Consider the following 15299-nt stretch of genomic DNA (forward strand, 5'->3'; position numbering starts at 1 on the left):
TAATAAAATCATAGGTCCCGAAAACATGATGATGTCCTCTCTCCTCCCTATGTGCTCTTACATCTGCTTTCTAGAATGTTCTCTTGCAGTCACAAAAGGTTCGTCTTCAATAAGTACTAATTATTTTTAGTCTAGCTTTGAGTTAGGGCTAGTCTCCCCAACCCAGCAAGATCTGAGGAGGGCCCGCTGTGAATTACACTGTGGCTGTTTCAAGAAAATCTAAACTGGGACAGTGCAGCTAAGCATGTAGGGCACTGTGTGTAAAACTGAGTGCTGTCTGTGAACTAACTAAATGAGTTCTTTTAAAAGCTCCAAGCTCAGGAGCAGAGTGGGTGGCTAATTCCCTGACTCACCTATTCAACTCATTTGCTGTCCTGACAAAATGCTCCCTCCTCCAGGACAAGCTAGCTGGCTTTATTCTGAAGTTGTTCTGTTTCTTCACAGGGAAGATAGGAATTCGCCAAGTAATAGCTTTCTCTTTTGTGTGGGATATCATTTATGAAGCAGGGCTCAGTTCTCTGTTCAGGAGGAATTGTGAGAATGTCAGATCACTTTTGAACATAACTGGATATACAGCTAAATACTTTCCTCAAAATAGCCTTATGCTCTCTTTGGGAAAAAAAATACTGAATTCATCTCACAAAACAGAGTGGATATCAATGAGTAGGAACTTTAGAATAAGAAACCAAGCCTTAAGGAGCACATGAACCTAGGAAACCTTCCCGAGAGTAGAGATGGGTCACAAGCTATCCTCAGGGCTCAGGAACTAATATACCCAGAAGCACTTGAACTGCAGAGATAGAATTTTCTGCTAAAGAATAACTTATATTTTATTCCACAAGGTCCCAGCAAAAGGAGAGTGTTGTTAACTAAAGCTTCAGTTGAAAGCTCGTTGCTTTGGTTAGACTCTTGACTCAGCCTGAGATGGAGAAAGAGATCGCCTACAAGAGATGAATTCTGACCCTCCCATCTCTACCTGCAGAGGCTGTCTGTTGTAGCAAATGGCTTGAAGGTACTCAGGGACTGAGAGTATATCTCTGCCATTTACCTGGACTTGAACAATAAAACTGATGCTATCCTTGGTTTTTAAAAAGGAATCAGGCCCGCTGTCATGCCAATTCATCACACACACACACACACACACACACACACACACACACACCCTTCATTTGTTTTATTGTTAGATCCTAGCAGTGGTTTCTTTGTTTTAAAAGGGACATTAAAGAAAGATTAAAATGCTTTGAAAAGTAAAACTTATCTGTGTTTATAGTATGTAATACATTTTATGCCCATGAACAGTAGGAAGGCTGATCATGCGAATTAGCACATGCCTCACTTCACACACTCATCAACCTTTTGGTTTTGTTGTTGTTGTTGTTGTTGTTGTTGTTTTGTTGTTTTATAATGGGAACATTCAACTACTTTCCTGTCATCTTCAAGTATGTCATACATCATTTTTATCATGTTCATTGTGTTTATAATAAGTCAGGATCTGGAATAATCTCTTCTATCTCTCAAGCAAGAAGGCCCACCAATCCTCCTCTTCAAGTAGCATGGGGGTGCTGTCCCTTCCTCTCTGTCCTCACAACACTCTCACTTATCCAGTCACTAGGCAGCACGCTACACTGTGGCACAGTACCGTGGGGCCGGGGAGATGAATACCGATAAATAAGTCAGGTGTAAGCACTGTGGTCACTGGGCCATCTGCACTTGCAATGATAGATGTGCTCGGCCATCAGTGCTTAAAGCCCGACTCCCCACCTCTCCCGTTCCTCCCCAGTAAAACCCATCGTTTACTGCAATTACTAGGGAGGCCTTGAGCCACCTCTCTATCCTGCCTCTGTTCTGCTGGCTGAGCTTTATGTCCAAGTTCAAATGAGAATGTGTCAACCCTCTTACTAAAGACCTTCAGTTGTTTCTACTAGGGCAGACAGAGCAACCTCCAGATTTCTTGATTACTTACAAAACCTTCACACTTAACTCACTTTCCTTCCCCACCCCACCCCCAAACCCAACTAGCACTCTGTTTACGGCACATATATTGTCCTTGTGCTTCATGAAACAGGAGAGAAAAGAACAGAGTGAAAATACCCATTCTGCCTCCCCTCCCCTACCCAGGGGTAGGTATCATTTTGTAGCACTCTCCCTCTTGGCAGTCAATTCAATGGGTCACTTTCTTAATGGGTGCTTATCATACATTGCATAACTGTTTCAAATATTGAGACACCAGGAGGTTTTGAGGGGCACAGATAATCAGTGTGCGGCGTTTACAGCTGTGATAGATTCACAGAGGCTCAGTTCTAAACAGCAGGCAGTAACTGAGTGAGTCCTGCTCTGGAGAACCCGCAGAATATGTTCTCAAGAGCGAACTAGAGCCAGGGTCTGATTGCGCCTATGGCAACAATATTCATTTGTCCATTCCTTCACCCATTTATCAAATAATTATTGTATGCTGGTCAAATAAATACCAAAGGTTACAAATTGGACCCTTTCCCCAGGGAGCTCACTCCCTTCTATACGTCTGTGATTTGGTCCAAATGCTAGGCTCATAAAAGAATGAGCTAGCTCAAAGCTGAGGAGATCAGAGGATTAGGAAGAAGTCTCTCTCAAGACCCTTAGAGAATAAAGAAAAGGATTTTTGGAAGCATCTCTCTCTCTCTCTCTCTCTCTCTCTCTCTCTCTCTCTCTCTCTCTGTGTGTGTGTGTGTGTGTGCGCGTGCGTGTGTGTGTGTGTGTGCACGCGTGCATTGTGGAGCACATATGAGGAATGAGGCAATGGTAGAAGTAGATGCTAAAGGAATTTCTACGCTTTTAGGAGTCAAATACCCTTGTCCCCCAAAGGTAAGAAAGTGCAGCAAGCCCATTGTGACTTTGTGACTTGCAGAGAGCAGTAAATGGTGGGCCAGGTGTGCAGAGAAAGGCATCTCTGGAAAGTAAGCATGGATAAAACTTCTTCATGGGGCAGGGGGCTAGGGGAATGACATAATCTGTTGTTTTCGAATGAAGATCTCATGCTGCTATGGTGGGTGAGTTTAGGACCATCAGTATTTAATGAATGCTTTGTAAAAGTCACCACAACCAAGACACACTTTGTGGCTATGTCCTAACTAACTCGTCATCTTTACGTGTGTCTTCCTAGTGACAGTGCTGGCCATTTTCCATGAGCTGCACGTGGACCCTGACCTGTACACACTGCTGTTTGGGGAGAGCGTGCTGAATGATGCGGTGGCCATAGTCCTCACATAGTAAGTACCAGGTCTTACACAGAATTCCTTTACCCGTGGTTCCGCCTGGAGGTAATTCCTGGTGTCTTTAATCCCATCTTCTCTCTATGACAGAGAGGAAACAGCCCTTTGTAGCTTTTAAGGAGTTGTTGTCACAGAAGATCTCTAATAACAGGCACAATTCATTAGGCACCTAATATCTAATACTGTTAATGGCCTTCACACTCCCAGCTTATTCCAAGACACTACCCAGAGGGTATCAGATTTTTTCCTCAGTGCATATATTTAGCTGATTCAATGAAGGTTCCTAAGATGCACAGAAATGAACTGCCTCTTTTCAAATCAATGCCACTTAGTATTTTCCTCCCACTGGTTGCATTCCAGACAGCAGACTGACAGAAGCTCTGAAACTTTGGGCAGATGGGGACCTGGAACTCAGGGTCAGAACATTTTACCTTCTCAATGCAGATTCAGCTGGTTAAGGGAAGCACAGGGAATAGACCCTTCCCATCGCGCGCACGTGACCCTGAAGCTCCCTCAGCTGAGTGCAGATGTGATTTCCCGTTGTGCTGAGGGGTCTCTTCCCAAGATGAGACCTGACACCCTCTCTCTGCCTCCTCCTTCGTCGTGTAGCCATTTATATTTAATAAATGCCACTCGGGCAGCTTTTCACTGTGTCAGAGGTCTCTCTGCGGTTTTAGATTAAGACCAACATTTTGGGTGAAACTGTCAGATATTCCCAAGGAAAGCAGCTATCTGATAATTAAATGTGACAACGGGATTCTATTCCCGGTGTTAATTACCTCAAATGCAGTTGAAAATGTATTGTGGAATAACAGAAGATTTTAAAGGCAGAACCCAGAATGGGGAGTGAGAGGCAGGCAGAGCTTGGCAGCCCTGCTAGCTAGTGCTCCAGTTCCCTGTCGCTTGCTAGTTGACATTTCTTAAAGCTGCCTTTCTCCCTCCAAAGTTGCCTCTGAGTTCAGCCATGTTCACCTGGCCACAGAGGCAAGGATTTCTCTGTGGTGGCAGGAAACTACCAGCTTGTAAGAATAAGAAGAAGCCATGGTCAGACTCACAAATGCAAAAAGATGCTTGGAAGGAAAACATCAAGAACAATTAATCAGGACACTGAGATTCCCTGTCCCAGAAATACTAACATTAAAGGAATATTTGAAGAACAAACCTGAAAATCTGCTGAGTCCCTCCTTTTTACTTCCTGAGCTGCCAAATTGTAAAAGGCCATGTCAAGCAAAACCGCTAAAGCACGAAAAAGAGTTGGGAGACCCACGCTGCTCTATCTACGGCAGGCCTGGCCTCTGCCCAGCACTGCCACTCACAGTGGTTCCCATTAAAAATAAGGACTTGGGAATGAGTGTTGCCCTGTTAGGTATAAGCCCGGGGCACTTAGAAATGGTTTCTTTTCCACCTCAAGTCTATCTGCGGCTCCCTAAACACATGGGTCAGTCAGCCATAGAGCAAACTCTCTGAAACCATGCAAAATTAATCTTTTCATTCTGCAGCTGTGTCTTTCAGGTATTTTGGTCACGGTGACAAAACGTATCTAATTTCCATATCATGACAAGGTGTCTTGCTCTCTGGGCAGGAAACAATGGACACTCTAGCTGAAGCCCTGCCATCCTCAGCTCTGCTGTTGTGGCACTGTGAGGCAGAAAGCCAAGGAGTTCCATTACTGTTGGACTCGTGTGTGTGATAGCCAAGCTCTGGCCTCTCTATGCCCCGCATTTCCTATGGCCTCTTCTCCCTTATGCTGTCTTCCATGTGTTTGTCTTTTTACTTGTTCACTCATTTCTCTTTAAACTTGTTTTTGGAGAACTCGCAATGAGTACTGCATATACATCATTTCTACCATCCCTCTCTCCATCCAACTCCTTCCTTTTCCCCCTACTCCCTCTCTAATTCATAACCTCATCTTTGGTTTTATATATATTATATGTGCATAAATATAAACATATATGTATGTATGTATGCATAAATATACATACATGCACACAAAACTTACTGAATCAGTTTAGTGTTTAGGCTGACCACTTGGGATTGAAAGCCAATCAGGGCTTTCCCTGGAGAAAACTAATTCTCCCTCTGTCGCATCCACTGATTGTCTATAGCTTTTATCTAAGGGAAGGGCCTTGTGAAATAGCCCTCATCCACACTGGGATGTCCATTGTTTTTTTCATTAGGCAGGTTTAAGCAACCATATGGAGGTCTCATAGGTGCAGCTTCCCTGGCCTGTCTGGAAGATATTATTTCACAGAGGGCATCATGGCTCTTATAGTTTTGCTATGCCCTCTTCTGTGATTTTTTTCCTTTTTAAGAATTAAGGGTTATGTAGTTAATGTCCCAGTTGAATTTGGCACCCCCCGTGGTCACTTATTCTCCACATTTTGACCAGCTTTGAATTTTAATAGTCTCCATCTATCTCAAAAGAAACGTCTTTGATGAGGGGTAAGAGCTATATTCATTTGCAGATTTAAGTATTTAGAAAACAGAGATTGGATTAGAAATTATTCTAACACTAAACACTAAATTGATTCAGTAGAGGTGTGTGTGTGTGTGTGTGTGTAAACTAAAGATGAGGTCATGAATTAGAGATGGAGTAGGGGAACATGGAAGGAACTGGCTGGGGAAAAGGAATGATAGATTACATGAGAAAACAGAAAATTACAGTAGTAATTTCTCTTCCAGTTTCTATGACTTATCCAGCCGTGGATAGCTAGCTAGGTTGGACAAATTGAGCTGGTACTTCAAGTCTCCTCCCTGAGGACTAACTTTCATAGCATCAGAAGGTGGTATGCAAGATGCTAAGGGAAAAACCAATCAGTGGACCTACCCAGCTGTAAAGTCTGCCAACAACTACTGTGGCAGCCTTGCAAGACATGCATGCTGAATGCTGCAATAGTGGCAAAAAATCCTGTATCTTGTGAGTAACCAATGGTGTCGAATTGGACGTGAGGCCCTCTCTACAGGAAGGAATCAGGCCTGCTCCACCATGCTTGGTTTCGACTCTACATAATGATCTTCATCTTCGTGTAGAGGCTAGATAATGATCTCTTCCTGGTATTTCTTGTTTGTGTCTCTTTCGAAGGCTCATCTCTATCTCTCTTCCAACCATTTCCACCTCCCTTAGGGAAGCTCTATTTCAATATCACATAAAAGTTTTCCCCTGAGTTTCTCACTAACAATTTATTTATCCCTCTTCTTTCTTTTTCCTCTGAACCACACACAGCACACTTACAGTCTCTGGGTGGTAGGCCCAAGATCTCACACTAAAATCCCTCTTAAGTTGTTCTCCGAGCTTCTGGTTCTGTTGAGGAATAGCTTCCAGTTCTCACCCCAGTAACTTCCTTTAGGGTCCACCAGCTCACAGTCAGAGCCAGGACTCCCTGACCCCATCAGTTCCTTCCTGTTGGTACTGGATTTTCATGCATATTTGACTTCCAGAGAGTAACTTTTTGAAAGCAGAGTACACATACTTGAAGTGTGTGTAAAAAGAACAAACGAAAAACTTCCTTTGTGTTCTGCCATTATTATTTCCACCTTTGGGTGGTTTTCAAGCTTAAGAACAGTGATAAATACCTGGAGTGTAGTTCAGTAGCAGAGCATTTGACTAGGATGTAATGAGGCGCTAGGCTCCACTCCCACCATCAACATTTTCTTTAAAGGAATAGCTACAGGGTTTGTCTTTTGCAAGCATCATGGAAAAACAAAATTTGTAAATTTGGAAGTGAAGTTAGGTATACATAGATAGCCTTTTCCTTTATCCACAAGGGTTCCATTTCAAGATTTTCAAGTGTCATACTGAACCCTACAGATGCAATGTTTCCTTCCTATACACATAGAGCTATGATAACGTTTAGCTTCATAGATCAGGTGAAGTAGGAGATTATCAGTAACACTTACAGCAATGCGCAATAACAAAAAGCTCTTAAAAGTTATCAACTTGTGGTTTTGGTAACTTTTTTTTTTTTTATTAACTTGAGTATTTCTTATGTACATTTAAGTGTTATTCCTTTCCGGTTTCCAGGCAAACATCCCTTCCCTCCTCCCCCTTCCTTATGGGTGTTCCCTCTTTGGTAACTTTTTAAAAAATATTTTCATTGGATTTGACCATGGATAAATAAAGTTGCAGAAGAACAAAACCATTGGTTTATGTGGACAACTTCAATAAACTCAAATCATTGGCAAGTGTGGTCCTCAGCAGGGTCTCTAAAGCCTTTTACAACAGGCTTCCAATGACCTCTTCTTCAATGGCCATCAAGTGTTGCTTAAAGATTATCCATTCCTTTCAGCTTTAATACTTTTTTAAGTTTAAAATGCTGGCTTTATTAATAGAAATTGTTTTTTGTTTTATTCTTTTCTTATATATTGCATCTCAACCACAGTTTTCATTGTCTCTTTCCCCCAAGTCCCCTGGACCTACCCACCTCCCTTTCTCCCAGATCCATTCCTCCTCCATTTCCCTTCAAAAAAGAGCAGGCCTCTCAAGGGATAATAGCTGAACATGCTATATCAAGTTTCAATAAGACTCGGCCCCTCTCCTCATCTTAAGGCTGGACAAGGTCACTCAATAGAAGGAAAAATGGTCACAAAAGCACACAAAAGAATCAAAACCAGTCCCACTCCCACTGTTAAGAGTCCCACAAGAACACACAGCTACACATATGCAAAGTGCCTAGATCATATTCATATAGGCTTCCTGATTGTCAGTTCAGTCTCTGTGAGTTCCTATGAGCCCTGATTAGGCGATTCTGTGGGCAATGGCCTTATGATGTCCTTGACCTCTTTGGATCTTACAATTCTTCCTCCTTCTTTTCTGCAGGATTTCCCATGCTCTATTTTATTTCCATTTTTATTAAATTGGGTATTTCTTATTTACATTTCAAATGTTATTCCCTTTCCCAGTTTCCTGTTCATCAGCCCCCTAACCCCTCCCCTCCCCTTCTACATGGGTGTTCCCCTCCCCATCCACACCCCATTACCACCCCCCTCAACAATGCTCTACACTGGGGGTCCAACCTTGGCAGAACCAAGTGCTTCCCCTTCCACTGGTGCCCCAACAAGGCTATTCACTGCTACATATGAAGTTGGAGCCCAGGGTCAGTCCATGTATAGTCTTTGGGTAGTGGTTTAGTCCCTGGAAGCTCTGGTTGGTTGGCATTGTTGTTCTTATGGGGTCCCAAGCCCCTTCAGCTCCTTCAGACCTTTCTCTAATTCCTCCACCGGGGGTCCTGTTCTTAGTTCAGTAGTTTGGTGCTGGCACTCGCCTCTGTATTTGACATTTCTTGGCTGTGTCTCTCAGGAGAGATCTATATCCAGTTCCTGTCAGCATGCACTTCTTAGCTTCATCCATCTTATCTAGTTTTGGTATATATATATATATATATATATATATATATATATATATATATATATATGGGGGCAGGCTCTGAATGGCCATTCCTTCAGTCTCTGCTCCAAACTTTGCTTCCCTATCCCCTCATATGGATAGTTTTGTTCCCCCTTTAAAGAAGGAGTGAAGCATTCGCATTTTGGTCACCTTTCTTGAGTTTCATGTGGTCTGTGCATCTTGGGTAATTCGAGCATTTGGGCTAATAGCCACTTATCAATGAGTGCATACCATGTGTGTTTATCTGTGATTGGGTTACCTCACTCAGGATGATATTTTCTAGTTCCATCCATTTGCCTATGAATTTCATGAAGTTGTTTTTGATAGCTGAGTAGTACTCCATTGTGTAGATGTACCACATTTTCTGTATCTATTCCTCTGATGAAGGGCATCTCGGTTCTTTCCAGCTTCTGGCTATTATAAATAAGGCTGCTATGAACATAGTGGAGCACGTGTCTTTTTTATATGTTGGGGCATCTTTTGGGTATATGCCCAAGAGAAGTATAGCTGGGTCCTCAGGTAGTACAATGTCTAATTTTCTGAGGAACCTCCAGACTGATTTCCAGAATGGTTGTACCAGTCTGCAATCCCACCAACAATGGAGGAGTGTTCCTCTTTCTCCACATCCTTGCCAGCATCTGCTGTCCTGAGCTTTTGATCTTAGCCATTCTCACTGGTGTGAGGTGAAATCTCAGGGTTGTTTTGATTTGCATTTCCCTGATGACTAAAGATGTTGAACATTTCTTTAGGTGTTTCTCAGCCATTCGGCATTCCTTAGCTGTGAATTCTTTGTTTAGCTCTGAACCCCATTTTTAATAGGGTTATTTGTCTCCCTGAGGTCTAACTTCTTGAGTTCTTTGTATATTTTGGATATAAGCCCTCTATCAGTTGTAGGATTGGTAAAGATCTTTTCCCAATCTGTTGGCTGCCGTTTTGTCCTAACCACAGTGTCCTTTGCCTTACAGAAACTTTGCAGTTTTATGAGATCCCATTTGTCGATTCTTGATCTTAGAGCATAAGCCATTGGTGTTTTGTTCCGGAAATTTTCTCCAGTGCCCATGTGTTTGAGATGCTTCCCCACTTTTTCTTCTATTAGTTTGAGTGTATCTGGTTTGATGTGGAGATCCTTGATCCACTTGGACTTAAGTTTTGTACAGGGTGATAAGCATGGATCAATCTGAATTCTTCTACATGCTGACTTCCAGTTGAACCAGCACCATTTGCTGAAAATGCTATCTTTTTTCCATTGGATGGTTTTGGCTCCTTTGTCAAAAATCTAGTGACCATAGGTGTGTGAGTTCATTTCTGTGTCTTCAATTCTATTCCTCTGGTCTATCTGTTTGTCTCTGTACCAATACCATACAGTTTTTTTCACTATTGCTCTGTAATACTGCTTGAGGTCAGGGATTATGATTCCCCCAGAAGTCCTTTCATTGTTGAGGATAGTTTTAGCTATCCTGGGTTTTGTTATTCCAAATGAATTTGCAAATTGTTCTTTCTATCTCTATGAAGAATTGAATTGGAATTTTGATGGGAATTGCATTGAATCTGTAGATCACTTTTGGTAAAATGGCCATTTTTACTATATTAATCCTGCCAATCCATGAGCATCGGAGATCTTTCCATTTTCTGAGATTGCCTTCGATTTCTTTCTTCAGAGACTTGAATTTCCTATACAGATCTTTCACTTGGTTGGTTAAAGTCACACCGAGGTATTTAATACTTTGCATTTTTAATTGTTAATATTATGACAATAGTGTGCTCTAGTACTTAGCTACATTTTTTATTAAAGATGCTTTTCTTTGATAGTCTATGAAGCAAAAATATAATTAATACCATTTCTTAGGTTAAATGTCTTCTCAACTTCAGATAATTAATTTATAATTGAATTTGATTTTCCCATCTCTCCTACGTAGCACAAGATGATGAGCGCTGTATCATATTTCTATGATTAAAAATGATCCAGCAATTCTTTGTCCTGAAATAAAAGTAACTTCCATTAACATAAAAGTTCTGAAATTAGCTTATCTCTGACCCATACTATTATTTCTAGTACATAGGAATATCTTTTCCAAGTGTCTGCACACTGGCTCAAAATGAATGAATTCTGCATGATGGATTTACCTTTCTAAAAGTTGTCAAATAGACTTTGAAAGGAGGCAGAAGACAGAGCAAAGAGATCTAAAGGGGGTGTACGTGCTCGAATCCTGAACAAAGACATTAATTTCAGAGGCAGCATGGCGGAGTTGAAAGAAGTCACAATTAGAAGTCAGATCTGGTGTCAGGATCCCCATTAATTAACTGCGCAATCAGTTCAGTTTTCACAGAACCAACCCAAACTGTTGTAAGCAAACAGACTGTGAACTGATGTAAATGAGCAGCAGCCATAGGAATAGCTCAGTAAAGGGCCCCACAAAACGAGCAGGGCTCTCCCTCCTCACTCAGTTCCTTCATGGTAGTTCCCTCTTTTGGATGGGGGCGACTGCCTCCCTCAGTCTTCAGAAAAGAGCAAAAACCCAAGGTCCAATGCACCATTATCCTCAGCCTTAAGTTTTGCTATAGCTTGTAAACTCTAGAACAGTTAGTGCTTTAGGTATGTCTACTGAGGCAAGGGAGACACTGCCTCACCAACCCATGGAAACCACAGACAAGGAGGTTAGGGCCTTAAGTGGCCTCACTTGTAATTACAAAGATGAAATGAGAAAAGCAGAATTATTGTTCAAGTAAAATTGCCATGAATGAAGAAAATTAAATACTAGATAGAAACACAACAAAGCTTAACACACCAGAATAGTGGCATGAATTTGTTTGCTTATCTGCAAATTGTAAGTTATTTAGTTTGCATTAGAAAACTATCCCAAGCAAGAAATAAAGCAACACAGGGGACAAAGCTCTGTAGCTCTATAATCTAGGAAGACTTATATGATAGAAATACATTTCTAATTTATCTTATCATTCCTACCAACATCCACCATATCATTTTTTAACTAGCAAATCTTGAAATCTTAAGAACTCAAGATGCCAAATCATATCCAGAGAGATAGAGTTTGAGAAATTGGAGCCCCACTATATTACTGACAAAAGAGAAAAGTGATACAATTTTTCCAAAGATAATTTAGCATTATTTACTAGGTCATTAGGCTTTGAGTCATTTAATAAAGAACTCCACTTCTAGAAATTATCCTAACAAGTATCTGAGGCCATGAAGGTATGTATAAAAGGTGGCAGGTGATTTAACAAATTTTGGGCATTATGAGAGTCATCTCACACACTTCAAAAATGATAGAGAAAGAAAAATATTGATGTAAAAGGATATGCATACTATGTTTTAAGTAAGACAAACCAAATTTATACTTTTTCTATCTAATTAACAGTAGTACTAGTACTTAGTAAATGCTAAGAAAATGAAATACACAGTAATATCTAGACTGGCTATAGAATTCCAGCCAATTACAAAGCAAATTCAAGGTCAGCCTGAGTTATACAATGAGACTTTGTCTCAAAAACCAAATCAAAACAAAACACTACCAACTCTATGTGGACACATATGTCCTTATGTAGTGTTTCTATCCTGGTTAGCTCTCTGTTGCTGTGATGAAGACCATTACCAAAAACAACGTAGGGAGGGAAGGGTTTATTTGGCTTACATGTCCTGAGCACAATCCATCCTTGAGAGAAGTCAGGGCAGGAACCTGGAGGCAGGAACTGAAACATGGGGGAGTTCTGCTGTTTGGCTTGCTCAGTTTACTCTTTTGTAGAGGATCACTTGCACTGGTGTGACACTGTCTACACTTCCCTTATCAATCATTAGTCAAGAAAATATCCCTACAGACAAGCTTACAGACCAATCTGGTCGAGACATTTTCTCAGTTGAGATTTCCTCCCGGTGACCTTACATTGAATCAAATTGACAAAAACAACAACCACAAATTACCTGTATTATAATATATACAAATCACATATTTTGTTATCTCTATATTTTACCTATAATTATGAAGATATAGTGATGGGTTAGTCATTGCTTATGTGTAAATTACTTACATATCATATACAAAATATATACTATTTTAATACAAATATAATTTAAAGGTTCAAAGTGAACATTTTAAAAAAAAATAATTCCACAGTGTATAAAGGCATTCAAGTTTTCTTAGAAATAAACTAAGGGCCTCTTTAAAGAGCAGGCTCTTAGAGGGTAATAAATACACACTAAGTGCCTTTATTCCTTGTAAAGCAAATACTGATAAGGAAGTTCAGTGCAGCTCATTAAAGGAGAGAGAAATGGAGTAGCAATTTTCTCCCTCTAAAGGAAAGTGCCATGCTGCTTAGAAGTTTTTGCTAGAAAATGTCACAGAAAGTGTGATGCCAGAGAATGCCTGGCACTTATCCACAAGTGATGTTTTGAAAGACCACACTCCTTAAGACCCATGCTTCTTAAGGGGAATTTAACATGAAAGCTAATGGGATAGTGTGAGACTCAGCCAAGGAACTAAGAGGAACCTTGAGGTACTTACTATCCAGCAATTCACTAAAATGTGCCCAGCACCTGTACCTGCCATCTATCCATTTCCTGAATTTAGTCACCCATCTCTGCCTTCAGTGAGCTGGGCAAATAACTATCACAGGATTTAATGTGAATAAAAAAACTCAACATTCCTCTAACAGTTAATTCAGAAGAACTGTAGAATTTAGATATAAAAATAGGTCCCTAAGGAAATCCCATTCATTGTCATGCTAATATCATTTCCAAGAAGAATGCAATTTCCTTAGCGGTAAGTTAGACCTTTCTCTGTCCCCATAGCACAAACTAATTGTTTGGCAGTTTCTCCAATAATTACAGACCGAATCAATTAGGGTCTTTTCAGGTGCAGATGGAGGCATTTATTAATCCTCTCATTAACAGCTTCTCCAGAGGATGTATATTTGATAGTCTTTATTATGCTTCTTCCAACTGTTTTGGAAAGCCCTCTTAGCAACTCTCATTAGCTCCGAGTCTCTCATTGGCTTCTACTAGGAAACACAGGAGTGATAAGAAGATATGCATGCTGATAGGGTGAGCAGAAACTGCCATCAAAACCTGGAGACATACTTCTCATCAATCTGCTTAACTTAAAAATAAGTTCCTTATGTCTTGACACATCTTACTGAAGGTGATTCAAAAGTTAATTTGGGCTGGGAAACTGATATCAGCCTGAATCACATTTGTTTTGATGGCTGTCTAGATAAATAGTCTTGTGTTACATAATTAAAGGAAAAATAATGCATGGCTCATTTTGCCCAAGGACTCCTGTCCAGGCAATCAATTCTTTGGTTATTTCATTTTTGAAACACTAGGTGGTATCACATGCCAGTAATGGGAAAGGCTCCTTGGGCTCTTTATATAGGACCAAGGCCACCATGCTCAGCTGACAGTGACTGTAAGTCAGACATTCCCAGGGTGGTACTGCCCACTTATCCATTGCTGCTCTCTTGGGTTTTACTCATTCCTGATCTCTGTTTCCTGTTTCCTGACCATGATTTTGGATTTCTTCTACCCCTAGCTCTTAACACCTCTTCAAATCTAACCTTGGTTTTATCCAGTGATTCTGGTCCATCTCTTAACTTTTAGATCTATGATTTTCTTGCTACTTCTTTGGAACGCAGACACATGATGGAGAACTTGGCTTGCTCAAGCTGTATCAAGAATGACAAAATGATCTATGAAACAGAAATAAATACTGTGATTCCATATTGATGGTTCTTTATCTCAATTCCATTAAACTCTAATTCATTGGTGTCAGATGTGTTTGACAGAAACCCAATTAAAATTAATATAATCAAGGGAATCCATTGGCTTATGCTTCCGGGTTGAACCCACTGGGGCATGCTGGGCTCAAGGATTCAGTGTGGCTTTTCACTCATCCTCCTCATTCTTAGGGTGCAAGCTCATCTTTGCTCACACCTATAGATACATGACTTACTCTGTGAATCAGGAAAGGCTCTTTCCCCATGTTTGTAATTTTCCACTCAAAACAACACTTCATTCTCCCTGTAGTTTGCATATCAATCACAGAGCCTCCATTTGGCACTGCCAACATATGAAGATCTCCCCAAGATCACATAGTACTCCAAGGAAATTAGGATGTAGTGATTGGTCAGATCTGAGTTGTGGTCCCACCCTCAGGCTGATGGCTTGTGGTCTATTTGTGAGAGGAAATCAGCTGAAGAATGTATGGTACAAGCAGCCTTTCCTGTATCCCGTCTGTACCTGGCAGCAAATACTGCTCATAGGTGTATGTGGTCTCCATGGGGTCAGGTGGAGATCAACTGGTCTGTTGGTTGGTTATTTTCTAGCTTCAGCCTAGTTTCAATAATCACCAGGATCTGGTGCTTTGAAGTGAAGCAGAAACGTCCCTGTCTCACTCTAAGCTTGAAGAAATGATGCAGCTCAGAAAGCAAACGTTCTTTTCTGCATGTGAAACTGAGAGATATAAAAATAACTTCTGTATGCTGCAAACAATAAAAAAAATCACAGCAAGAACAGAAAAGGCCCACTGTGTGGGGGCACACGCTATCACGGAGGTTCAGAGGCTCTGCAGTGGAGTCCTAGCCCCCATCTTTTGATAATGCAGCCTGGGTGGAAAAAAATGAATAAGGTCCAGGCTTCCTGAGTTCTCCTTCAGTCTTAT

The 15299-nt window shown here is 41.0% G+C and overlaps 1 protein-coding gene across 1 annotated transcript in view; it reads left to right on the forward strand.

Moving 5' to 3' along the window:
- Positions 1–15299, forward strand: part of Slc9a9 (solute carrier family 9 member A9) — a 535118-nt gene that overhangs the window by 169302 nt on the left and 350517 nt on the right. The window contains exon 6 of the mRNA XM_032909913.1: positions 3140–3245. Coding sequence (XP_032765804.1) covers positions 3140–3245 — 106 coding nt within the window. The remainder of the gene's footprint in view (positions 1–3139; positions 3246–15299) is intronic.

The sequence above is a fragment of the Rattus rattus genome, chromosome 8 (genome assembly GCF_011064425.1).
Source record: "Rattus rattus isolate New Zealand chromosome 8, Rrattus_CSIRO_v1, whole genome shotgun sequence".
Taxonomy (NCBI): Eukaryota; Metazoa; Chordata; class Mammalia; order Rodentia; family Muridae; genus Rattus; species Rattus rattus.